Source organism: Lactuca sativa, chromosome 1 (genome assembly GCF_002870075.4).
Source record: "Lactuca sativa cultivar Salinas chromosome 1, Lsat_Salinas_v11, whole genome shotgun sequence".
NCBI classification, from domain to species: Eukaryota; Viridiplantae; Streptophyta; class Magnoliopsida; order Asterales; family Asteraceae; genus Lactuca; species Lactuca sativa.
The window spans coordinates 59,270,834-59,295,282 of record NC_056623.2 but is presented as its reverse complement, the minus strand read 5'-3'; the positions used below and the strand labels follow the sequence as shown (position 1 = coordinate 59,295,282).

Below are 24,449 nucleotides of genomic sequence, written 5' to 3'. Positions count from 1 at the left end.
CAGGCCTTAGGAGTATTTGGTGCTTTAGATCTAGAATAAGATTGAGCTTTGAGACCATGCATGGATCTTGGCCCTTTTTACCCAATTTTTGACCTAATAAGAGTTCAAGACATACATGTCTGAAAAGCACAAATTTTTATTTGAGAATGGTGTTAAAAAGTCTTCTGGAGTTGTTGGAGAAGTGAACTTATAGATTAAGTGCTTATTGCTTAAACCATGTGGTGTGTTTGGACCATAAAGTTAAGATCTACGCACCTTGGAGAGTTCTAAGGGATAAAGTTAGAAACTTTATCCATCTAGACCCTAAAATGGACCAGATCAGAGTTGGAGAACCCTTTGAATCGAAGAAAACAGCTTAACCCATTAAGTTGTTGAATACCTAGTGGCCACGACGTAGAGGCTAGGTTGGTCACGACTATTTTGTCGTATCGACACCACGACATGGTCAAGGATGACCACAATGTGGTGGTCAGTCTGTTGACTTTTGTTGACCATTTACCATTGACTTTTGGACCAAGTTTGACTTTGGGTCAAACTTGAGGATTTTGATCTATTGATTGAGATCCTATTTGGTTCTGGTGTTGGTGGATTCGCGGGAGAAAGCAATGCGGAAAAGGGCATCGTATCGCAGTGTTCAGAGTTCTTCAATTTAGGTGAGTTTCGCCTTTCGCTTTATTTCATTTTGGTTGTTCACTCGAAAATTAATGACACATCTAAGATTAGGGATTCTCAGAACATAAATCAACAAAAAAAAATTAATATGATGGAAATCGATGTGTACCTGGATAAGATGAAGATACAGATTGAATTATTAACCAATACTTAATCCATAGTGAACCGATAGATATCGTTTGAGTAGGGGAGAATTGGATTCATGGGACTATCGATTGTCGCTGCCGTCGGACAAGAATGTAGCAGAGAAGCATAGTGGTTGAGCAGTATAGAGAAAACGAAGACGGTGAATTTTTTTAGGGTTCGATGTTGTAAATATAAACTGTGTGATGCAATTTTGAATATTCTATAGGATTCAATTTTGAATAAGATTTCGTCCTAAGAGTTTAAAGGATTATAAGGGGTAAAATTGGTATTTCATTTTGAATGGGAGAGGCTTAGAATGTGAGGGGCTTAGCAATTGCCATGTAGCAATTGGATACTGAAGAAAAAGATTTGACTTTTATAATTTGTATTCCAACCATCTTTGTTCCTTCCAGGAATTTTCCAAAAATTAAAACAATGACATGTAGATTTTGACATTTTGTCAATTATATATTTACATATGATTAGATCTCAATGATATAACTCAAAACCCCTCAATTATGGCAAAAATGCTCCTGTTGCTCTGGTTACTTGTAGATCTTCTCGTATTCATAATCACAGGTGTGTTTCTTTTTTCATTTGGTCCGTGAATACAGTTTTCGTTTTGCTCACAGGCGTTTTATCGTATAGTTTGGGTAATTAAACTATTATTTTCTTTTTAATTGTGTCAAAAAAAAAAATTTATAATGATTCATTTTGAAAACCGAATAACAAAAAAAAATGGTTTTTTTTAACTGTTAGAAAAGTTATATTGATTCATTTTGATTTATATAATTTCGCATCATTTCAAAATAAATTATTTATATTGTATTATGTATATATATAAGAATGATTTTATGTTTACAGTTGCACAAGATGCGCAACCTGTAGGGGTGTGTTACGGAAGAGTCGGTGATGATTTGCCATCGCAACAGGATGTGGTGAACCTTTACAAGATCAACAACATAACCAGAATGCGAATTTATGATCCAGATCGAGCTACACTTCAAGCCCTAAAAGGAACCAATATCGAACTCATCATCGGCGTTCCTAATGATTCTCTGCAATCCCTAAACCAACAAAGCGCAGCGAACACATGGGTTAGGAACAACATTCAAAATTACTCCGACGTCAGGTTTAGATACGTCGCCGTCGGCAACGAAGTCGATCCAAACAACGCGAATAGTCAATACGTAAGTTACGTACTTCCGGCGATGCGAAATCTACACAACGCCATTACAGCCGCCGGCCTAGGGAACCAAATCAAGGTGTCGACGGCAACCTACGCCGGTTTGTTAGGCGTCTCCTATCCACCAAGCAACGGCGCGTTTAATGACAATGCACGAGAGTTTATTGAGCCGATAATCAAATTTCTAGCTGAAAACAACTCGCCAATGCTTGTAAACATCTACCCCTATTTTGTAGACGCTAATGGCAATCTACTGTATGCGTTGTTTTTGTCACCGGGAACAATTGTGAGTGATAACGGCCGGAACTACTCGAACCTCTTTGACGCCATTTTAGATGCTCATTACGCAGCTCAAGCATCTGTTGGTGGAGAAAATGTGGAGATTGTTGTGTCGGAGAGTGGGTGGCCATCGGCAGGAGGTGATGCGTGGACATTTCAGACCGCAGAAACTTATTATACGAATTTGATTGCACATGTCACAGGGATAACAGGGACACCGGCGAAGCCTGGAAGATCAATAGAGACGTATTTGTATTCAATGTTTGATGAAGGAATGAAACCTGGAGCAGAATCGGAGAGACATTTTGGGATATTCTATCCAGATAGACGACCCAAATATCAATTAAGCTTCAACCTCATCAAATCAAGAAATGGAAAGATAAGTGAAAGATATGGACTTCTTTCTGCCTTCTCTGTACAAGGGTTTTGAGAAGAAGCAAAGTATTCCATATAATAATGCGCCAAATCTCATTTAGGCGAGAAGATGTGTACCAGATAATTCTTTGGAGCTCATTCCTATGAGCCGTATCAGGTGCGTGTATCTTGAGGTAAATTTGTTGTACTGCATCGGTTCTATTGGTGTAATAGGAAAAAGGTAGATTGAAGAGTTTCTTTTTTGTCTTCTCTTGCCCTAATTGTCTTCGATTATTCACAAAAAGAGTAGAATAGGGAGATCCAGGTAGCTAGTTCAAGATTTTTCCATGTTCTTACTGCGTTTTTTTGATTTTTCTTGATGGATTAGTCAATGCCATTCCTTGAATCATCATAAACACGTGTGTTTGGGTAGTCTTCGACTCTTCGTTCATATTTCGTTGAATTTTACTTCAATTTTTTTTGTCAAGATTCTAGAATCAGAACTTTGTATTTGCCTACCTCGGCACCACCTACTAATAGATAACGTGTTTGCTGTAAGAATTTTGTATCTATAGAAGCAAACTAAATTTTTTGAAATTGTTTTACTTTATAGGGCCAAATAGAACTCTGTTCTCATGTTGATTCACTTTACAAAGCCAAATAACCTTTATGGATTGATTGGAGACGAATAGAGAGTCGACGATCAGTCTAGACTTTGATGCACACAAGGTGTTCGTCAAATGGTCCGAAAGAAGATTATAGTCCAACTAATTGTTAAATATGTAGAGAAGTACTAATAATTTGCTTATTTTGTAGACTATCTTCTTCATAAGGTTACTACCGTTTGCATTCCCTATGCTGATTGGTGTTGTTGACAATAATCTGGTTGTACAGAGAAGTAGAGATGTATATTGATATTCAATTGTGTGAGTACAAAGAGTACAATGAATAAATATATAGTAGCTAATGACACTTGTATTCCTAAATACAAGGTCCTATACTAGGTCTTCATATTGATTGAGATTGAGTCACGTGTTATACATGTGTACATCTTAGATTACTTTATCACCCCTGCAAGCTCATGAGAGGGACGAACTTGAAGTTTGAGATGAATGACAACAAAGTGATCCTTAGGAAGAGCTTTAGTGAATATATCTGTCAATTGGTCTTCCAAAGCAACATTGGAAATGGTGAGATCTTGAGCTTCAACGTGTTCTCGAATGAAATGAAAATCCAGGGCAATGTGTTTGGAATGTGTACTTACTACCGGATTTTCGGTCATGAAGATTGCACAAACATTGTCGCATAATAGTAAGGGAGGATGAATTACTAGAATATGTAACTCAGACATAAGTTGTCTAACCCATATAAGTCCAGTGTATGCCAAGGCCCTATATTGGGCTTCTGTACTAGCCCGTGTTGCTACCTTTTGTTTCCAAGATGTCCAACTTATAAGATTGTTGCCATGATAAATTGCAAACTTGTATTGGGAGCGACTGTCCAATCGGCATCCAAGAAGGCTAGGTGTGATGATTTGCTTGAAGGTGAAAAATGTAAACGGTGATCAAGTGTACCATTAAGATACCTTAAGATTTTTTTTCACTGCTAATGAGTAGTTGTCCAGGAATGCATGTATTGACATACCCGATTAACTGCATAGGCAATACCATGGTGGGTAATTGTAGCATATTGTAGAGAGCCAACAAGTCGTCAATACATTTTTGGATCAGAAAATAAATTGTTCACCTTTTAGTGTTAGTCGGGAGTTCGAGTCGGTAGGTGTAGATATATGCGTAGCATTACCCATTTGGCTTCGTTAAATAATATCTCAATTATAACTCTCTTGACTAAGCATTAGACCCATGGATTGTCTTTTGATTTGAATTCCAAGGAAATAATGCAAATCACCAAGTCTTTGAGTGAAAAAAATTGGTTAAGTTTGTTGATGAACTGTTGAATAAGCACCGTACCTATGAAGATCAAAGCATCTACATAAACAATAATATAGATCACATCCATGATGGAGACATGAACAAATAATGAAGTATACGATTGATATGCATGAAATCCTTTTATGACAAGATAATTCTTTAGCTTAGTGAACCAAGCTCGAGGAGCTTGTTTGATCCCATAGATAGCCTTATGTAGTCGACACACAAGAGTTGGACTGTTGGGGTCTTGGAACCTGGAAGGTTATTTCATATAAACATTTTATTTCAAGTCACCAGAGGAAAGCGTTGTTGATATCCAATTGACAAATGCACCAACCATTTGAAATAACAATAGATAGAACTATTCGGATGGCAATGGGTTTAATGAATGGACTGAAAGTCTCAAAGTAATCGACCCCTTCCTCTTGACTGTAACATTGTGCTACTAATCTCTCCTTATAGCGTTTAATTGTACCATCCGATTTTCGCTTGATCCAGTAAATCCATTTTCAACCTACAAGATTCATATTAGGTGGACAAGTAACAAGTGACCATGTGTTATTTCCCATTAGTGCATCATATTAAAGTTGCATAGCTTGTTGCCAACCGGTGTGCTTAATGGCTTGTTTAAAAGTATGAGGCTCAATTCAAAGATCATACAAAACAGAGGTGGAAAAAGCTTTGGGTTTTAAGGAGTTTGTACAAGCTCTAGTGATCATGGGATGCTGACTCGAGTCAACAGATCGATAGTATGCAGGAGATATGTCACGTTGTCTTGCTCATGAGCTAGCAGTAGGTGTTTGATGGTGAGGAGTAAGAAAAGAGATGACGGTTGGAGTGGTGGAAGGTGAGGAAGTTGGGTGCTATTAGAAGGCGGAGTAGGTGAAGGGTTATCAGAGTAGGTGAAGGGTTATCAGAGTTGGTGGAAGATATAATGGTAACTTGTTGTGAAAGATTGGTGGATACTAAAGTGGAGGGAGTGGGAGAGACGGTGGGTGACAAAAGAGTATTCTTAGAGTATAGAAATACATCTTCATTAAAGATGACATGACGGGCAACGTAAATGCGAGAAAAGGGAGTATGGAAACATATGTAGCCTTTGTGAGTAGCACTGTAGCTGAGGAATACACAAGGTAAGGAGTGAAAATCAATATTATGATTGTTGTATGGACAGAGAAATGGATAACACAAGAAGTCGAAAGTCTTTATAAATGCATAATTTGGGACTTTGGAGTATAGCTTTTGATATGGGGACAAAAAAGTAAGGACGTGAGTGATATGTCTATTGTGGAGATATGTTGCGGTTTTGAAAGCATGCTCCCTAAAGGTGTGACGGAGAAATGATTGTGCTAAAAGAGTGAGCCCTTTTTCAATTATGATGCAATTTTTGCAGTTAACCGCACCATTTTGCTCTTGCATATAAGGATATGATACACGATGGATAATACCGTGAGATGAAAGATATTTGGAAACATTTCTATACTCTTCACCCCAGTCGGTTTGTAGGCTTTGTATTTCGCTGTTAAATGGAGTTTGAACCATTTTTCGAAATTTCACAAAGGTATGAAATACTTGAGATTTATGAGATAAAAAGTAAATCTAAACGGATTTAGTGCAATCATCAACAAACAAAACGAGATAACGATTTCCATTAATAAAAAAATGGGAGATGGCCCGTTGTAGTTGAAATGGTTTTGTAGAAGAAAGATGAGAATTATTTAAATGTAAACGATGACTTTTGCCTTATTGACAAGAGTCACAAACAAAAGGAAAGTGATTGGAAGAAGTAGGCAGCTTGAATAAGGAGAGAAGACGCTTTAGAAGTGGTGCATGAGGATGAGCTAACCACTTGTGCCAACCACGAAGAGTGGTGTGAACTCATATGAAAGCCATGCTGGGTGTTTTTTTATTTGTGGTGGAAAGGATACAGTTGAGACCTTGGTCAACGTTCCCTTGGAGGATTGTTTTGCCTTACAAAGACTTAACATTGTCATGAGATGGCCAAAACTCTAGATATACATCATTATCCTCGGTTATTTTAGAAACACTCAAAGATGTTTTGTCATTTGTGGAACTATAAGCACAAATGGCAACTTAATAGAATGCAAATAAGATGAAGCAATGTGAGAAATAACAGGGTAAGTATTGTTACCGACTTAAAGCTTGTGAGGACCATATTATTCATCTGCAACATTCATCTTTTGAAGGTCTGGGGCTACATGATCTATGGCCCTTGTATTGAAGTACCAAGATGGATTAACCACTGTGAAGCGACTCTTGTGGTAAACAAGGTTAGCTTGTCGAGATTGGTCTCTTGGATTTGGTCGTCGAGAGGGGTAATCAGTCTGATTGGAGTGTTGCCATCAATCCACTGCCTCATGCCCTGGTTTCGAGCACAACTTTTGAGGACGACGACAATGGTATTCATTTGAGTGAAACATAGAACCGGTGTTAGAGGAGGACCCATAGCCCGTAGAAGGAGATCGATATTGATGTTGATTGACGTTGAGATCAAGTGGAATCGAAGAGGTGGGAAGCGAAGGTGAAGTGACTGGTGATTGACGAAGATGTCCATATTCCAAGCGAGCTTCCTCCTGTAGAAGCATACCAACGAGGTCATCAATAGAAGTTTGATCGTCTTTGACCATGAAGGTTGTGATAAAAGGGACATATTACGTGTCAAGTCCACCAAGAATGTGACCGATTAAATCTTCAAGATGAAATGGGATGAAGATTTTCAGCCAAAGAATCAGTTATGGCGCGTTTCCGTTCCACATATTCGAGCATGGAGAGGGAACCCTTGGAAATCGACTGAAGATCAGATTTCATAGACATGTGGCAAGCCTTAGTTTGGGCCAAATTTTTTTTCTCAATGGCAATCCAAGACTGACGAAAAGAAGAGGAACGAGCAACAATTGCTAGGGCTCGTTCAGAAAGGTTGGATTTTATCCAAAGTAAAGCAAATTGATCCCTTTTTCTAGAGAGTAAATTCAAGGTAAGGTTAGGTGATGTGATAGGAGGGCCTTCGGTGGGGGAGATGGTGGCGGTCTCTGATGGAGGATGTCACAACTAGAAATTTTTGGTGCCTTGTAACTACAACACTTATGTCAATTATTAATCAAAAACATGAAAGCATGCATGATGCTTACTTTATGACAACAAAATTTCAATTAAACACTTCATACAAGCACTGCAAATAGTCAACAAACAGTTGGAAACCTTAAAAATCCTTGTTTAAGTCCATTTTGGATTAGGATTTCCTTATTGGGCCCAATGGACCAATAAGCTTCCAATTGGAATATCATGGGCTCTAATTGGACCCACTTTCATTCATTTTAATATTTTGGGCCATATTGGGCCTAGAATGAAACAAAATATTTAAATGGACCTTATTGGGCCATAATTAACTTAATTTAGCCCTAATAGGTTATAAAAAAAATCATATTTATATTTATTTGGGCCAAACATCACATAACATAACCATGAAATAGGCTTAAACAATAACAGTTGTACTATTTCAATGCATGGTGATGAATGATGTTATGATTCATATATAATCATTGTGATGATATTCAATTTAAGTCACAAGAGCCCTCAGACGTTTCCGTCGTTCGGTTCGGGGGTGTGACAGAGGATTTAGAGCAATAACGAAGGTCTCTAATTAGAACGTTTCGAAAACGGAGATAACAGTGGATCGCCATAGGGAGTAGTTGTCTCTATCGAGTTTGATGTTGAGAGACGGAATCTGGAAATTAAAGGAAGAGTTGGTAGCAAGTCCGAGCAAGAGAGAATTGGTAGCCATAAACAAAAGATGAGGTAAAAAAAACTTTAATCGGCTCTTCATACCATATTACAGAGAAGTAGAGATGTATATTGTTATTCTGTGAGTTCAGAGAGTATAATAGAGTATAATGAATACATATATAGTAGCTAATGACAATTGTAATCCTAAATATAATGCCCTATATTAGATCTTCAAGATTAACTAAGATTGAACCAAAAGGTCTTTGGCCTAACGGTAAAGAGTGACTCTCTCAAATGAGATATCATAGGTTCAAGTATCTCTAGGAGACATAGGTGGTATTTGGAAGTAAGTTAGTTTACCGATTCAAAAAAATATTTACTGAGATTGATTCACCTGTTATACATGTGTACGTACATCTTAAATTACATGTATACATCTAAGATGTGGAGAAATGAAGAATTGTTACTGGTGGTTGTGTATACATGGTGGAGTGATTGGCTTATAACCAATAGTTGAGGATCATATTCTATAGACTCCTTATAATTAGCATAATTTGTTGTATCATGTATCCTTTTAGTGCTAAATTTGATAAAGAAACATTTGATGCAACTATAATTTTCTTGATCAATTTTCAAAGATTTTGCCAAGATATGTTGTGTGCACGGAACATTAACACAAAATATAAGGATTTTTGTTTTGAAGGTAAATCTAAGCAATTATGACTCGGATATATAGAAGAGAAACAAAAAAATCAAGTATCATTTGAAATAAAAAAGAAGGAAGAGTTTTTGTATAACATATTTTTTGAAGTGTTTGACTATATGAAGATTAATCTCTATGCAATATTATAGTTAATTATATTTGTTTGACATTTACTTATTTTTGGGGGTGTTTGGATAGGTAAAAAATAGGTTGCTTATTGCTTATTCTCACCACAATAAGCAAAGTTTAAGTATTTGGATAAGAACCTTTAAAAATCAGCTTATTATGGTAGGAATAAACTAAATAAGCTGATTTTAATAAGAAAGGGGGATGCTTATTGCTTATTTTTAATGATTTGAAAATTTACCAAATTACCCTAAAAAACCAATACGTAACCCATAAACCCTTTGTCGATCACCAAATCCTTCACAGCAGTTCTGTCGTTCGCTATTCCTGCTCGTTGTTTGCCATCGACGACCTGGAAGCAATCGACGATCAAGTCAGGTTTGCGTATTCTTTTTTTTCGCCTTGTATCAATCGACTAGATGATTTGTTCTTGTTTTTTTTCGTCTGGAAGCAATTGGAACCCTTCTCGATCAACAAATATGCTTTTTTTCCTCATGCATAATCGACGAGTTATTGAGGCTATTTGTTTCGTCATGCATAATCGACGAGCAATGGACATACATGGACGATTGCTTCTTTTTTTCTTCATCCTTGATTGTTCTTGTTACAGAAAATTCAAAAGTTTCTTTTGATTGCTATTGATGCTATTTGTATTTTGCTTCTAACTTTTGCTGCTACAGAATATTCAGAATTATCTTTGATTGCTATTGATGTTACATGTTTTTTTGCTTCTACTTGTATGCATTTTTGTTTGCTATTCATGCTACATGTTTTTGTTTTTTTTCTTCTTTTGATTCAACATTATGGTGAAAATTCAAAATTTTCTTCATTCAATATCATGATTTATAAGTAATGGACACTGTCGATGTTCATGATGTGGATATTGATACATCCAAAGTGAAAGTTACAAATAGATTTCATTGGGATCCTCATACATTCAAGATACATCTTGAGGAATGTATGACCGAGCTAAAAAACGGGAATAGACCGAATACTTATTTCAATAAGTCCGCGTGCCAAAATATATGTAAGAGGATTTTGGAACGAACCGATAAAGATTTGGACATACATCAAATGAAAAACAAATGAGACATTATGCAGAAAGAGTTCAAATATTATGACCGTTTAACAAGATTAGAAACGAGAATTTCAACTGATCCCGTGAGAAATATAATCTTGGCATCAAAGGAATTGCGGGATGAGAAAATAAAGGTAATAATTATAAATTTTATCTAACAGTTTATTATTTGTATTGTGTTTTTCATGACATTCTCATTTTATACATATAGGAAGATAAAGAGCATGCTAAGTTTAAGGATACGAATTTGGATGTAAATCAGATATATTACGAGGCTTTATTTCGGGATACCGTAGTTGTTGGAGACAAGGCTAAGGTACCTTGCGAATTTGGCGACGGTAGCACTCCGGATGATGTACAATTTGTGGATATTACGGATGGAAAAGAGGATACTGACGATGTCTGGTTATTTGATGATGTTGATCCTTTTCTCACATATAATAGTTCTAGTAAGAAAATGAGGGAAAAGAAGTTAACTCCCAGGTATGACCACAAAAGGAAATTTGAAGGAAAAAGTATGGCAAACTCGTCATATGAAGAGAAACTAGACACTGTTTTTGATGTTTTGTTAACAATGAGCACTCAGCCCTCAAGACAAACCACACAGTCACCGACAACAGAAGATTGCATGGCAATTGTGTCTACTTTCCCGGGTTTTGAGGAAGGCTCAATAGGATATTTAAAAGCGTTAGATGTCTTTTTAAAGAAGCCAACTCGTCAGAATTTTATGGTTCCAAAGACTAATGAAACAAAGATGAAGTTTCTCAAAAGGCTTATAGAGAAATAGAAGTAGTTGAAGACATACTCTACTTTTATGTCATGTGTTAGTTTCATGTTTGTTTTGTGGTCAAATTTTGCCCTTACCCCATGATTTTGCTTTTGTTTCCCTTTCCATGATTTTATCTATTAGTTTGACTTTAAACGGTTGTCATGTGCTAGACCTATCATTTCATCTATTATGTTGAATTTAAACGGTTGTTTTGTGTTTGTTTTATGCAATTCTGTTTCACGTTTGTTTTGTGGTCAATTTTGCCATTGCCCCATGATTGTGCTCTTATTTTCTTTTCCATCATTTTTCCATGATTTTATCTAGTATGTGGTAAATTTCCATCTTACCTTTGTTTCCTTTTCCTTTAGTAACAGGTTATATTCATGGTCAGTGACTGTGAAAGTGACAACTCATATGGCAGTGATGACTTATGTGATGAAATTTAAGAAAATGAATAGATTCAAACACTTCTTTTATGTGGGTTTGTTGTCAAAGGGTTACTATTGACTCAAAAATCGAAATATGTATGTAGATGTCGTCGTTCATCTTTGCGCACAGGAAGCATGCTTATCAATGAAATACTTAACGATCATGAGAGCTGATGTTATGAATTTTTCAGATTACTAGTCCTGGTTTTCAACAGGTTATGTAGGGATCTTGTTGCACATTATGGGTTAAATAAACCATGTCGTGTATCTATTCAAGAGTCCCTTGGTATTTTCTTGTTATACTTAGCGCATGGATGTGGAAATCGGTTAGTTCAAGAGTTCTTTAACCATTCTGGGGAAAACAATCCATAGGCAATTTCATAAAGTCTTCGATGTTGTGGTTAACCTAAGTAAGGACATCATCAAACCAAATGCTAACTACAACGAAACTATACCATAACATATTTTAAATAACCCTCGGTATTATCCATACTTCAAGGTACTTATTTTGTTGCAAAGTTATGTTATTTGGTGAATTTATGTAATTGTAAAAATAATTGGTAACTTATTATATTTTTTGAATTTGTAGGATTGTATTTGTGCTATAGATGGAATACACGTGAAGGCCTTTGTTCCGCAACGTGACCAAATCAAATACATTGGACGAAAGAATTGCGTTACTCAAAATATTATAGCAACATGTGATTTCAACATGTGCTTTACCTTTGTGTGGGTTGGATGGGAGGGTAGCGCACATGACACGAGAATTTTCAATGAAGCGCGGAGGAGACGTGAAGTTAAGTTTCCACTTTCAGCCAAACGATTAGTATTATTACTTATTAATAGAAGTTTTATATTTTCAAACAGTATAAATGAATAACAATCATATGCTTTATTTGTACCTCTATAGGTAAGTTTTACCTAGTAGCTAGACGTCGGATATCCTAATACAAAAGGTTATCTTGTTCCTTACAAAGGTTTAAACATTCATTATCATATTCCTGATTTTCGACGTGGACAGACTCGTGCCTCGTGGGAACCAAAAGGCTTCAAAGAAAAATTTAACTATTACCATTCATCACTTTGCAATATAATTGAACGGACTTTTGGAGTCTGGAAGGTTCGATAGGTGTTACTAAGAGATATGCATTTAAATTTCAACTTCGAGACCCAGTGAAAATTGTGTCAGCTTCAATGGCGATTCACAATTACATTAGAATGAGCGGTAGTGGTGATGCAACATTGCAGATAGCGCAAGAAGAATCTTATATTATGCGCAATGATGAAGGACACGATGATGATATTGAACCACATGATGAAGTATCAAGTGGACAACGTAGAAATGATGATATGTATATGAGTGCGGTACGCGATATGATTGTGGGACATATTTTCTCAAGGTCAAACACTCGTGCACGTAATGGCGTATGATTTGTTTTGAAACTCTTTGGTATTTTCATTTTATGGTTTAATGTAGTAGTATGAAATTATTTTGGATAATATGGAATGGGTTGTAACTCTACGTTACGGATAATATTGATTTGGAATAAAATTTGTGGTCTCATATAGGTTTGCATGATAAATGTTTTTTTAGTTCTTATGGATAAGAAAATTATGGTCTCATGTTTCTTGAATATTTCAATAGATGTATCCAATCAATTTAAAAATAGGTGTAAAAATAATGTGGTAAATGTTTTTTTAGTTATAGATAAAAAAATTATTATTATTTATAAAACAAAAATGTTTTGTTTTAATAAGGAAAATATGTTAACATATAAAAGGAAACCATTTTTTGTCATTTTACTCATATAAGTTGTTTTGTTTGTAAACACTTAAAAATGTTTATTGCTTATTGTTTATTTTCACCGCAATAAGCTAATCCAAATACTTTTTAAAAACTGCTTATTTTCACCGCAATAAGCTAATAAACAATAAGCTAATAAGCTAAACACTAATTTATCCAAACGCCCTCAATGGAAAACGTAACTTAATTTATGATTAATTTAGATTTCAAACAAATCATTTATTTAACATAAAATAGTTCATATCGTTAAAAATTTCATTTCTATCGTCAGGTATAGTAATTCCCTGAAAGTTGTCAAACGGTATATGAACCATTATGTAGATCTTTTAAGGCGGTTATGATCTAAATCCAACTGAACAAAAATCAACTTGAAACATGTTAATATATAAAATTTGTCAAATAGAAAATATAGGCTTATTGTTTAAATTCAAAAAGAAGTATTAACATTTTTTATAAGTCCGAATCAAAATGTTGTATATTTTTAAAAATCACCCACAAAAAAATTTAACCTACAAAATAAATATCACTTTCAGAAAATATAATAATAATAATAATAATAATAATAATAATAATAAAATGAATTTTCTTTTAAAAAGATTTTCCATTTGAGTTTTTATGTTGTAAACAGTCGAGCACAACCTAGATGTGCAAAGACTAGACACGCTTTCAATAAACCCTCAATCTCCTTCCTAACGCAGGAAGCCGCAGTTGTTTGTATTCGCTCCCGGAATACGTAATCCGATAGAATGGCGACCGCTGCCGACGTAGATGCGCTGGACTTTGAGCCCGATGACGATGATCTCATGGACGAAGACGCCGCCGTTGACGTCGATGCATCTTCTCCTAGGGCTTCCGCTCCCATCCCTAAACTGAAATCCGCTATCACTGGCGGCTCTGTCGCCGTTGCTCCTAAGAAAACTAAAGGCCGGGGGTTCCGCGAAGAAACCGACGCCGAACGTAACAACCGTATGTCCGGTCGTTTCGATTCGCTTGATTCCGATGGCGGCCCTGGTCCTGAACGATGTAAGTTGTAACTTTTCTCTTTTGCCTCAAATTAATTCCTTCCGTTTAGGTTTTAAGTGTCCTCTAGAATAATGTCTACATTTAGTTCTTCAAATTTAGGGTTTTTAGTTTCGTTGCTCTTGTTTCCCCCAATGCAAGTAGGAAAGTTACTTGAGGTTTCTCGTTAGGGCTTTTTGTTGATGTTAAACATTCTAGGGTTTGAAATTGTTTAAAGGTAGATTGCTATCATGGAAAATCAGACTTGGCAATTTGGCAACCCTTTTTATCTTGTTTATAATAAATCTACGAATATCTGCAGCAATTGAGGGGTGGATTATTCTGGTTACTGGAGTACATGAAGAAGCTCAAGAAGATGACTTACAAAATGCATTTGGGGAGTTTGGTGAGATTAAGAACTTGCATCTAAATCTTGATCGCAGGACTGGTTTTGTCAAGGTATTGTGATATTATTTTTTAGCAAGTTGTGTTTTCTTGATGTATGAAGTATGGAAGTGGCAAAGTTGTAATTTGGCTTTATACTGCAACAGGGGTATGCACTGATTGAGTATGAAAGCTTTGAGGAAGCAGAGAAAGCTATAGCTGCAATGGATGGAGGTGAGCTGCTGACTCAGAATGTGAATGTTGATTGGGCATTCAGTAAAGGTCCTTTCAGAAGGAGAAACAATAGGAGGAGGTATATATGTTCTTATTTCCTATTCTTATTATGTTTTCAACATATGAAATAAAATGCATGTTTTAAGTTGAATTTTTTGTTTAGCTAATGTGTTTTATTATAATCTGCCAGATCACCTCGTGGGAATCGGTCAAGAAGTCCAAGGAGGAGATTTTGATTTGGTGGGGTCCGGTTCATGAAGCAAACAATGTGCGAAGGATTTGTGTTTAAGTTTTTAGGTTGAAACTTGAAAGTGAGTAAGTTTAACTTGACTAATTAATTGTGCTTGATTTGCTTTTGCCTTTCTTTGGATGTTGTTACCTGTTAAGGCTCAAGGTTTTACTTATCATATGCATATGGTATGAAGACAAGAAGCTTTTTTTTTTGCACTTTGTAATGAGTTTGATGTATTTTGTATTGCAACATAAGATTATGAGAGAGAAATATGACTGTTTATGGTGTGTTATTCATTTATTCATTTAGTTATGTCATTCTGTGAGAAAATAGAAGTTTCAACTTCAAAAAAATGAAATTGCAACTACTAGATCATAACACTAGTTTATTGTTATGTAGAAAGAATAATAGTTGTTTATTGATATGTACATTACACATTATATCTCAAAATGAAATTGTTAATCGATCATATAAGCACAAAAAAATAGTTATTTTTCCGATGACAAGGAAGACACATTTTAGTTTGTACATAGGGTTAATGTCACAAAGTGGCTAACAAATACTCTTATCAAGTCGTTTATATTTCTAATTGAACACATTAGTAATAATAACATTCATAAATCCCATTCTACACACCCAACATGATTTTCTTTTTCTATTAATAGCAGTCATAAAAATTCATGATAAACAATAAATTCAAAAGGTATTCGCTAATATGAGAGTGGAGAGTTTTTTGCAATATGATGAAAATTTGCATTTTTGCATATACCTACCCATTAAATATCCCATGCAATTTACTAAGACTATACACACTTATCCAATTCTATCTCCAAAATTTCACAAAAGATAAACCATGTATCACTCATTTCCTCATTTTATCCAATTCTACCACCAACAGCCACAGTCACCTCTCTCCTTTCATCCACAATAGATAAGTTTTCATTTTCATCATCATCATCATCATCTTCATCTTCATCTTCTTCATCATCACCATCATCATCATCATCCTCATCAAAACGAATATTGTCGTTAACCACTATATGTTCATTGCTAGAATCATCACTCAATCCAACTAACTTACTAGCTTCTGCTTTCTCTTCAACTGAATTAGCCAAAGACAAAAGAATATTCTTTGCTTTTTTATCAGGAACAACCCCACAAGACTCCATCTCTTTAAACCAAATCACAGCATCCCCAAAATCTCTATTCTTCCCATATGCATCCATAATCGTAGTAAAAACAGTCTGATTCCCCTTAATACCATGTATCTGCATCTCCTCATACTTCTTCATCATTGTTTCAAGATCATTAATCCTTGCATAACCTTTAATCAAAGTCCCATATGTAACAACATTAGGCTCAAGTCCATCTTCCTTTATCCTTCTAAAAAATCTCTCAGCTCCCTCCATGTCAGATGCATTCACATATGTCGACAACATAGTTGTGTATGACCAAAGATCCGGTGTACATCTGCACACCATAACATAATTTAATCTCTTGTTTCTGATATAAAAAAAAGACGTAAATACCCTTCTCACCTGTCTCTTCGCATACTCTTGAACACAATCTTCGCCTGATCCACCATTCCAGATATTGCAAATGCATCAAGCAAGATGTTATACGCCTTTTGTGTTGGCCTAAAACATAAGAGTAAAATATATAAAGCCATAAAGATTTTTTTTTTAAAGTTTAAATTAAAATACCTAACACCAGCATCAAGCATTTCTTCAAAAACAGCTAATGCTTCTTCTTCTCTTCGGGCTTTTCCATAAGCACTAATGAGTAGGGCATAGCTGACTACATCAGGGCGGACCCCAGCTCTATGCATCTACATGCAATATCAAAAGATATAAATAAAAAATAATTTAAAAATGGATTAAGTTCTTTTTATATTACCTGATCATAGACTTTGGCAACCTCTTTATAGTTAGATTCGTATGACATCAAGCTATTATAAGTCACTGAGGTTTGCTGGAGTCCTCTTTCATTCATCATTGAAAATAGCCTTCTAGCTTTATCATTGCTTCCTGCTTTTTTGTACATATAAATCATCATGTGAAACATCTGTTGATCTGGTTTCAAAGATGACACCTCATCTGTCAAAATACTTTCAAAAATTTCTTCAGCTTCTTCAAACTTGTCTGCCTGCAACATCCATAAGATGAGGTTCAACATCTAAAAACACAAATATAAAAAGAAGAAGAAGAAGAAGAATGGAATGCCTCAACAAATATCTTGAGAATTATTTGATATGTTATAGCAGAAGGTTCAGGTCCTGAAGATTGCATCCTTCTGAATATTGCTTCTGCTTTGTTGCATTGACCTCCTTTTCCATAAGCTTCCATAAGAGCAGTATGAGATATAACACTTGGTGGATAACCTTTCTTGTTTATATAACTAAAAACCCTTTCTGCTTTGTTGAAATCCCCTTCTTTTCCATAAGCAGTAATCAGCATCAAAGCATCCATTTCATTGAAATTCCACCAATGCTGAGTTCGAAGCCACTCAAGGATCTACAACGGCATTAACAAATAACAGCAAACCCTAATGAATAATCCAATAACTTGATCATATGATAAAGTTATACAATTAACAGTGATCATGTATAATAATACCTCAGCAACAATATTCCATTTCTTTTGCTGCTTAAATCTAACTAAGGTTCCTAAAACTAGATCTTTAGGAAGAGGTTGGTTTTTTGTTCTTCGTGTTCTGAGCACAGAAACTGCAGAGCCCACCTCATCGATTTCATTCATCATCTTCCTCCAGCTCTTTTGATCTTCTTCATCAGCAGCATCATCAAAAACTTCAATCTTTTTCCTTCTCTGCATAAACTTTCTGGGCGCCAACATGCCTTGGCAGACCACCCTTGCTCGTCTTTGAACATTGAAGTTGGGGTCAATGCGATATATGCTAGCAATCTGCTTACTATAGTATTCAAGCATGTTAACATATTACAGTGAGAGCTTACTTAAAAATATTATCAGTGTACAACAGCAATGGAACCCTTAGAACAACAAAGATAAGATGCATTCTTTACAAAATCATATCAATTTTCGTGCACTGTGACAGAAATTGGTTATAAATAAACTACAAACCCTGCTAATTGATTAAGGTAGCCAAACGCTAGCGACAGAATTAAACTAATCTCATTTTAATCGGCAAACGAAATGATATTATCGACTATATGAGAAAGATCAAGTGCAGATAAGGGTAAATATGCAGAGGATTATAGAAGTTCATGAGAAATGATTACTGACTTGATATGTGAAACGAAAGAATGACGGCGACGAGGAATGGGGAGAGTGTGAGAGAGTGACGCGGCCATTTTATTTGTCAGTTCCCGTCCGTCTGCCGGCAATTGTTACGGCGGTGAAGAGGGTTGTACGGTGGTTGCGCGCGTTCGGGGGCGAGTGGAGCGACCGTGTGACGGCGTCGCCGGTTGGATAATTGAACTGAGAGGTCGCTGTAGCAACAGGATAGGATATTTGAGAGAGGTTTAGACAGGGGTTTTCACTAGATGAACAAAAAGATAATGGACGCCCGTGCAAACCAATACTACTATCTTACAAGAAATAAGAAAGCTATTTTGTTATGTATAAATAAACATAATATTTAAATATAATAATTACAATAAACATAATTTTATGATTATTTTTAATTAATTTTCAATTAATTTTTTTTCCATATGACATTTTGTGGTTTTTTTCATTTTATTAATTTCAACATAATATTTAAATATAATAATTACAATAAATGTAATAATAAATACATATCAATTTCATTAATTGACTTCCTTCTAATTGCAAATTTTCTAAATTAAAGTTTCATTTGTTTATTTATCTAAATTATTTGTTTGATTTAAAAAAAAAAACAATTTAATTTTAATAATTCAATATTTTTCTATTTTTCTCTTATAAATTCAAACTTGTCAAATGTTTACAATTTTATATTTTTTTCTTTAAAACAAACACATGGAATACATGGGCCTTACATCTAATAAATTTATTATACGACTTTAGTTAAATATTTTCCAAAGTTACAGACACCATTAAAAAAAATCTAATATAAACTCTAATAAATGAATTTTTTTTTGTCACATGTCACATTCTTATTGATTTGGCCACATGTCATTTTGTGGTTATTTTTAATTAATTTTTTTTTCCATATGGAATTTTGTGGTTTTTCCATTTTATTAAATTTTGCATAATATTTAAATATAATAATTGCAATAAATATAATAATAAATGTATATCAATTTCAATAATTGACTTTCCTTGTAATTTTAATATTTCTAAATTAAAACTTCATTGGTTTTCTTTGTTTATTTATCTAAATTATTTGTTTAAATTTAAAAGAGAAAAAACACTTTAATTTTAATAATTCAATATTTTTCTAATTTTTCTTATAAATTAAAACTTTTTCAAATATTTAGAATTTTTATATTTAATTTTCTTTTTAAATGAACTCATGTCATATATGTAATATATGAGTCTTGCACCTATTCCTCTCTAATAAATGAAAGTTCTTTTTGTCATTTGTCACATTTTTATTCAATTTGTCAAATGTCATTTTGTGGTTATTTTGATTTTTTTTTCCATATGTCATTTTATGAGTTTTTTTTTCTATTTTATTAAATTCTACATAATATTTTAATGTAATAATTGCAATAAATGTAGTAACAAATGGATATCAATTTCATAATAAAATTAACTTTTAATTTCAAATTTTCAAAAATTAAAGCTTATTGGTTTCTTTGATTTATTTAAATTATTTGTTTAAATTTATAAAAAAAACATTTTAATTATAATAATTTATTATTTTTCTTATTTTCTTATAAATTCAAAGTTATTAAATATTTTGACATTCATATTTAGTTTTTTTTAATTAACCCATATAATACATGAGTCTTATAAATAGTCGTATAAGAAATAAAAAAAGTTATTTTGTAAGTTTTCATGTAGAAAAAAAAACTTAAAATAACTTTATTATACAACTCGGTTAAATGTTTTCCAAAATTTGGATGAGCAACAGGTCAAATCCAAATCGAATCGGCACGAAGACCGAAAACCTAAAACCCTAAAATCTTGAATATCCTAACCGAAAACCATATTGTTTTGGAGTGTGTCCGTTTGGGTTTCGAAACCCTAATTAGGTTTCGGTTTTTGGACCAAATTGTAGTATTTCTTGGGCTAATTATAACTTTTGGGACCACATGGTTCATATATTCTATTTGTTTGACATCTTTTTCTAATTAGCTATTTGGTTATTATGATTATAAGTCTTCAAACTCATTTTTTTAGTTTTCTGGTACTCTATTTATATAAATTATCATTTAATTATTTCATTGTCAAACAATTTGTCCAATACTAAAGAGTAAAGTTAGATTATTTATATTACATTTTTCATGTATCATTTCTATCAGATAATCAAATATTATTAAATGCTCAACGTTACTGTTAATAATACTTGATGGCTAAGTACTAACTGATATTTATTATTCAATGCAATACGTCGACAAGAAAAAAAAAAAATTGTTTCCGGTTTGGGCCGGGTAAAAACGCATATTTTGGGTGTGGTCCGATCCAAACCCAAAAACCGATTTATGTTAAGAATTAAAATCGAAACTGGTCAAGTTAGATGTGTTTTCGGTGCGGTCCTAATTTTTTTTTTCGATTCGGTCCGATCAGACAAATCATGTGCTCGTCCATGTTCCAAAGTTATAATCTCCACTAAAATTCTAATATCTTATTAGAAATAAGAAATTCTCTTAAGTTTTTATGTAGAAATAAAATAAAATAAAAAACTTGAAACAATTAGAAAAATTAGAATTTGAAAGTTATGAATCCTATTAAAATATTAATTTTTTTAATGTAAATTAATAAGTGGTTATATATATATATATATATATATATATATATATATATATATATATATATATATATATATGACATCCCCAAATTAATGGTCATTTTAAAAAATTTATTTATGTTTGTTTTAAACTCAGAATATCGTTTTTAAAGAATAATATTGCGGAATTTATATCAAAAATATGATAAATATATTATCAAAGCATTTCCGAAAAAATGTATTTTATTTGTATTAAACATTGGAATGTCATCATCAATACAAAAACATAAACATAAATAGACCTTACGTTCATTTACACTAATAATTTACATATCCTTTATTCTCTCAGTGTAATGTATCTCCGCATTGATACTCGTTATACCAATAAACTGAGTGAGTCAAATTGGGAAATCTGGTGAGTACGTGGGGTTTTCAACCTACAATAATATAGTTAATTTGTTTCTTTACATACTTCATGTCAAACAATTAACCCGATTACCCATCCTTATTATATTCTTTATTCTTAAGGATCTACCCTATGAATCATTTATTCTTCATTCATTCACTCCTAAGGATTTTCCTAAGGAATAGGCACGAAGTCCATCGTTGTCATGGTTTATCCAACTGGTACCTATAGTTGTCGATATTATCTGTTAGGCCAACTGCCAATGTTCATCTATATGACACTAAAGCCATAGATGCCAACGTTCATTGATAAGGCACTAAGTCCATAATTGTCGGGGTTTTTAGAGTGCATCTGATGAACACTTCGTTCACAAACACCTACAGGTTGAGATTCTGCTAATGTTTCACATGACTGTCTAGAATAGTCCGTGGTTGTCATCTATATTTGTTGCTAGATGCCACCATCGTTAAGGTCAAAGCTTCTCATCATCTTACACCTCTCATCATCTATATCATCTTTCATCTCTCATCTTTTTTCACATCATCTCTCATCTAACCATCTTTACCCAATATATTTATAGGTATAAAAATACATATACAATTTAAATCAAATAAAACATGTATCATTCGTTTATGCAACATAGATATCAAGAGCACAGATAATATGCACACACATAGCATATAGTTTATATTAAATATTTCATATTTATGTGTAAGATGAAAGTAAATATGCACTCACTTGTTAAAGTGACGACTCGAAATTCGGGCAGCGCTTCGCTTCTAACAATCATCTTTTCCTCTGACGAAACCTAGTATTGTTATCACTATATTTTAGTCTAATATTTATTGCGACTGATTATTAGTATAAATTTATCATTAACTCAGAGTCTACTTTCATGATCTATCAAGTAAGGATCAACCAAGTAGGACAACTTAGGAGGCTGGACCATTTTAGAGTATAGCTTTTCTGAAATCCAACAACCAAGTCAACATGACCATTCTAGACACCTCTCCCATAAGTAGATCAATCATTATAATGACTTTGAATCACTGATAAATCTTGTTTATAGGTTCATAATAACGATACTGAACTTAAACATAAGTTATACTTGAAGTACGGTAAACATAACTCGCTTATTGAAAGGGGGGGTTAGCAAGGAATCGGGCTCTGCACGGGCAGAACTTCTCAGCCGAAAGCTCTTCTTCTCGGAGCCTTTTGGCGCTCCGGGCTCCGCTACTAACACCTAGGAGGTACTAGAGAAAATGTCTTAGGACCTTGGGGGTTTGGGAGAGAATGGAGTTGAAAGATGTGAAGAATTGAGTGATTTTCGACTCTATTTATAGGTTGTCCATGGTCCTCTCACGTCGTGAAACATGCCTCTCACGTTGTGAGTCTTGTGTAGGCACCGAGGCTTCGTCTGGTGCTGACATGTGGCACAGGACGCAGGTAAAACAACCAATCTTTAAAAAATTCATAATGTTCGCCTATGAGCTCCGTTTTTTGACGTTCTTTATATCCACGCATAGGTATTGACAAAATCTACAACTTTCCTTTTGACCTCATTGGTTAATTATTGAGTGATCTTAAATTTAATAGTCTGAGAAGATTATACTGTTAACGACCGTGTAAATTTCATAACTTTTACATACTGACTCCGTTTTCGACTGTCTTTTTATCTTTGAAGTCCTGTTAATGAGATCTTCAATTCTCATTTCGATCATTTTGGCTAAAAATCGACTGATCTAAAATTCGATTTTTGAGTTGTATACTGCTACGCTGAAACTTCAAAAAATCATAACTTCCTCTTACAAAGTCAGATTTGGACGTTCACTATATGCACGCTCTCGGTTTTAAGTCTACTATGACTTTAGTTTAGATTACTAAGGCTAAAAAATAATTTATCAAAAAAATCACTTTTTACATTACGCAGAGTCGTGTCGGTCTAATCGCGAAACTTTGACGGGTCATAACTTCGTCGTTATAAGTCGGATTTCAACGTTCTTTATATGTACAAAATCTTTATGACACGCACTATAACTTTGGTTAAGATTATTTATAAAAAGTCATATTTGACGAATTTGTCAAACCAAGAACTCGTTAAGAACTCGTACACTACTAGGATGAGGGACAAACTCACTAAGAACTTGTCCACTACAGAGGGAGGAAGAAAGATGACGAATTTGTCAAACTAAGGTGCAAGGAATGATGAGAATCCTAAGGTCCTATTTATAGTATTTGATCCCTTCCTTGGTTTTGTTCTCCATCCAATGTGACATAGGAGGAGATTTCAAAATTCACTCTTCATCCCATGTAGGATGAGGCGATATTGTCCAACCCCTAATTTCATAAAGGTTATGGAATATTCAATAAACGAGCTATTGATTAATTAATATTAAACCCTTTAATTAATTAAAATGTTTAATTAATTCCCAAAATATATTTTTGATTAGTTTCTAATTAATTATTAAATCATAATAACTAATAAAGTAACTTCTCCTTTATTTATTCTACTCAATTTGAGTCTTTAGAGAAACCCAAGAGGACCCTGTTATTATTAGAAATATCACAAATAATTAATGACATTCTACATTCTTTCAAGTTTTTACAATCCACTTCATATAAAAGGTTTTCGTCCTTAGAACCATCTTTTTACACATTTCATAGTTTAAGTTTATGTATGTGCATTCCAAATGTAATACGCTTAAACTATGGCTCTGATACATTTTTGTAACACCCCATACTTTTACCGACAATGTTATCAATATGGTTTCATAAACGTGTAACATCCGAATCCTCGAGGGACGAAAAATTAAGTAAAATATGGATTTGAGGATGGCCACGTGTCACACCCCCAAACCAAGGATGGCGGAAACGTCCAGGGATGGAGGACTTCATGTGTAGTATCATAACAACAATGATAATAGTGATAAAAGTAAACACAACCAACATATATATAATTGAAAGAGTTACATCATTGTATGAATTACATGTTTCAAAATCAATTACAATATGTTGACAAAAACATGAAACGTTTGACGCCTTAACGTCCCATCCTCAAAATCCAATTGATTTCCTGTTTAGTGATTTCCTGAGAATACAAGTTGTTTGAAAAAGTGTCAACACAATGGTTGGTGAGTTCATAAG

General features: G+C 34.1%; 3 protein-coding genes across 6 annotated transcripts; 2 read left to right on the top strand and 1 right to left on the bottom strand.

Annotated features, from left to right (window-relative positions):
* The first annotated feature begins 1,220 nt into the window (after positions 1-1,220).
* On the top strand, positions 1,221-11,121 carry LOC111889598 (glucan endo-1,3-beta-glucosidase). Of its 3 annotated transcripts, XR_002849594.3 has the most exons (4): positions 1,221-1,377; positions 1,663-2,795; positions 3,434-10,333; positions 10,411-11,121. XR_002849594.3 is itself a non-coding variant. In XM_023885743.3 (2 exons), the coding sequence occupies exons 1-2, from the start codon at positions 1,317-1,319 to the stop codon at positions 2,691-2,693; spliced, it is 1,092 nt and encodes a 363-aa protein (XP_023741511.1). In that variant the 5' UTR covers positions 1,221-1,316; the 3' UTR covers positions 2,694-3,091. The 3 variants fall into 3 exon arrangements, 1 of the variants encoding a protein (XP_023741511.1); XR_002849593.3 differs by lacking the exons at positions 3,434-10,333; positions 10,411-11,121 and adding an exon at positions 3,231-3,425; XM_023885743.3 differs by lacking the exons at positions 3,434-10,333; positions 10,411-11,121 and having other exon boundaries at positions 1,663-3,091.
* A 2,703-nt stretch (positions 11,122-13,824) lies between these two features.
* LOC111889612 (RNA-binding protein Y14A) lies at positions 13,825-15,341 on the top strand. Its single transcript, XM_023885758.2, has 4 exons — positions 13,825-14,223; positions 14,522-14,658; positions 14,751-14,896; positions 15,008-15,341. The coding sequence occupies exons 1-4, from the start codon at positions 13,947-13,949 to the stop codon at positions 15,051-15,053; spliced, it is 606 nt and encodes a 201-aa protein (XP_023741526.1). The 5' UTR covers positions 13,825-13,946; the 3' UTR covers positions 15,054-15,341.
* Positions 15,342-15,742: 401 nt separating this feature from the next.
* Positions 15,743-18,610, bottom strand: LOC111889595 (pentatricopeptide repeat-containing protein At3g59040). Of its 2 annotated transcripts, XM_023885738.3 has the most exons (7): positions 18,310-18,610; positions 17,665-17,977; positions 17,272-17,562; positions 16,946-17,194; positions 16,753-16,877; positions 16,588-16,686; positions 15,743-16,519 (listed from the first exon to the last, which is right to left on the bottom strand). In XM_023885738.3, the coding sequence occupies exons 1-7, from the start codon at positions 18,375-18,377 to the stop codon at positions 15,925-15,927; spliced, it is 1,740 nt and encodes a 579-aa protein (XP_023741506.1). In that variant the 5' UTR covers positions 18,378-18,610; the 3' UTR covers positions 15,743-15,924. The 2 variants fall into 2 exon arrangements, with proteins under 2 accessions (XP_023741506.1, XP_042756942.1); XM_042901008.2 differs by having other exon boundaries at positions 16,588-16,877.
* Positions 18,611-24,449: the final 5,839 nt, after the last annotated feature.

Excerpts from the sequence above, each read along its gene's own strand:
- LOC111889598 (XM_023885743.3), top strand. The coding sequence starts at position 1,317 with ATGGCAAAAATGCTCCTGTTGCTCTGGTTACTTGTAGATCTTCTCGTA. Across the intron at positions 1,378-1,662 it reads TCTCGTATTCATAATCACAG|TTGCACAAGATGCGCAACCT; the intron begins GTGTGTTTCTTT and ends TTATGTTTACAG.
- LOC111889612 (XM_023885758.2), top strand. The coding sequence starts at position 13,947 with ATGGCGACCGCTGCCGACGTAGATGCGCTGGACTTTGAGCCCGATGAC. Across the intron at positions 14,224-14,521 it reads CGGCCCTGGTCCTGAACGAT|CAATTGAGGGGTGGATTATT; the intron begins GTAAGTTGTAAC and ends GAATATCTGCAG. Across the intron at positions 14,897-15,007 it reads AGGAGAAACAATAGGAGGAG|ATCACCTCGTGGGAATCGGT; the intron begins GTATATATGTTC and ends ATAATCTGCCAG.
- LOC111889595 (XM_042901008.2), bottom strand. The coding sequence starts at position 18,377 with ATGGCCGCGTCACTCTCTCACACTCTCCCCATTCCTCGTCGCCGTCAT. Across the intron at positions 17,563-17,664 it reads AATGGAATATTGTTGCTGAG|ATCCTTGAGTGGCTTCGAAC; the intron begins GTATTATTATAC and ends ATGCCGTTGTAG. Across the intron at positions 16,520-16,587 it reads AAGAGTATGCGAAGAGACAG|ATGTACACCGGATCTTTGGT; the intron begins GTGAGAAGGGTA and ends TATGGTGTGCAG.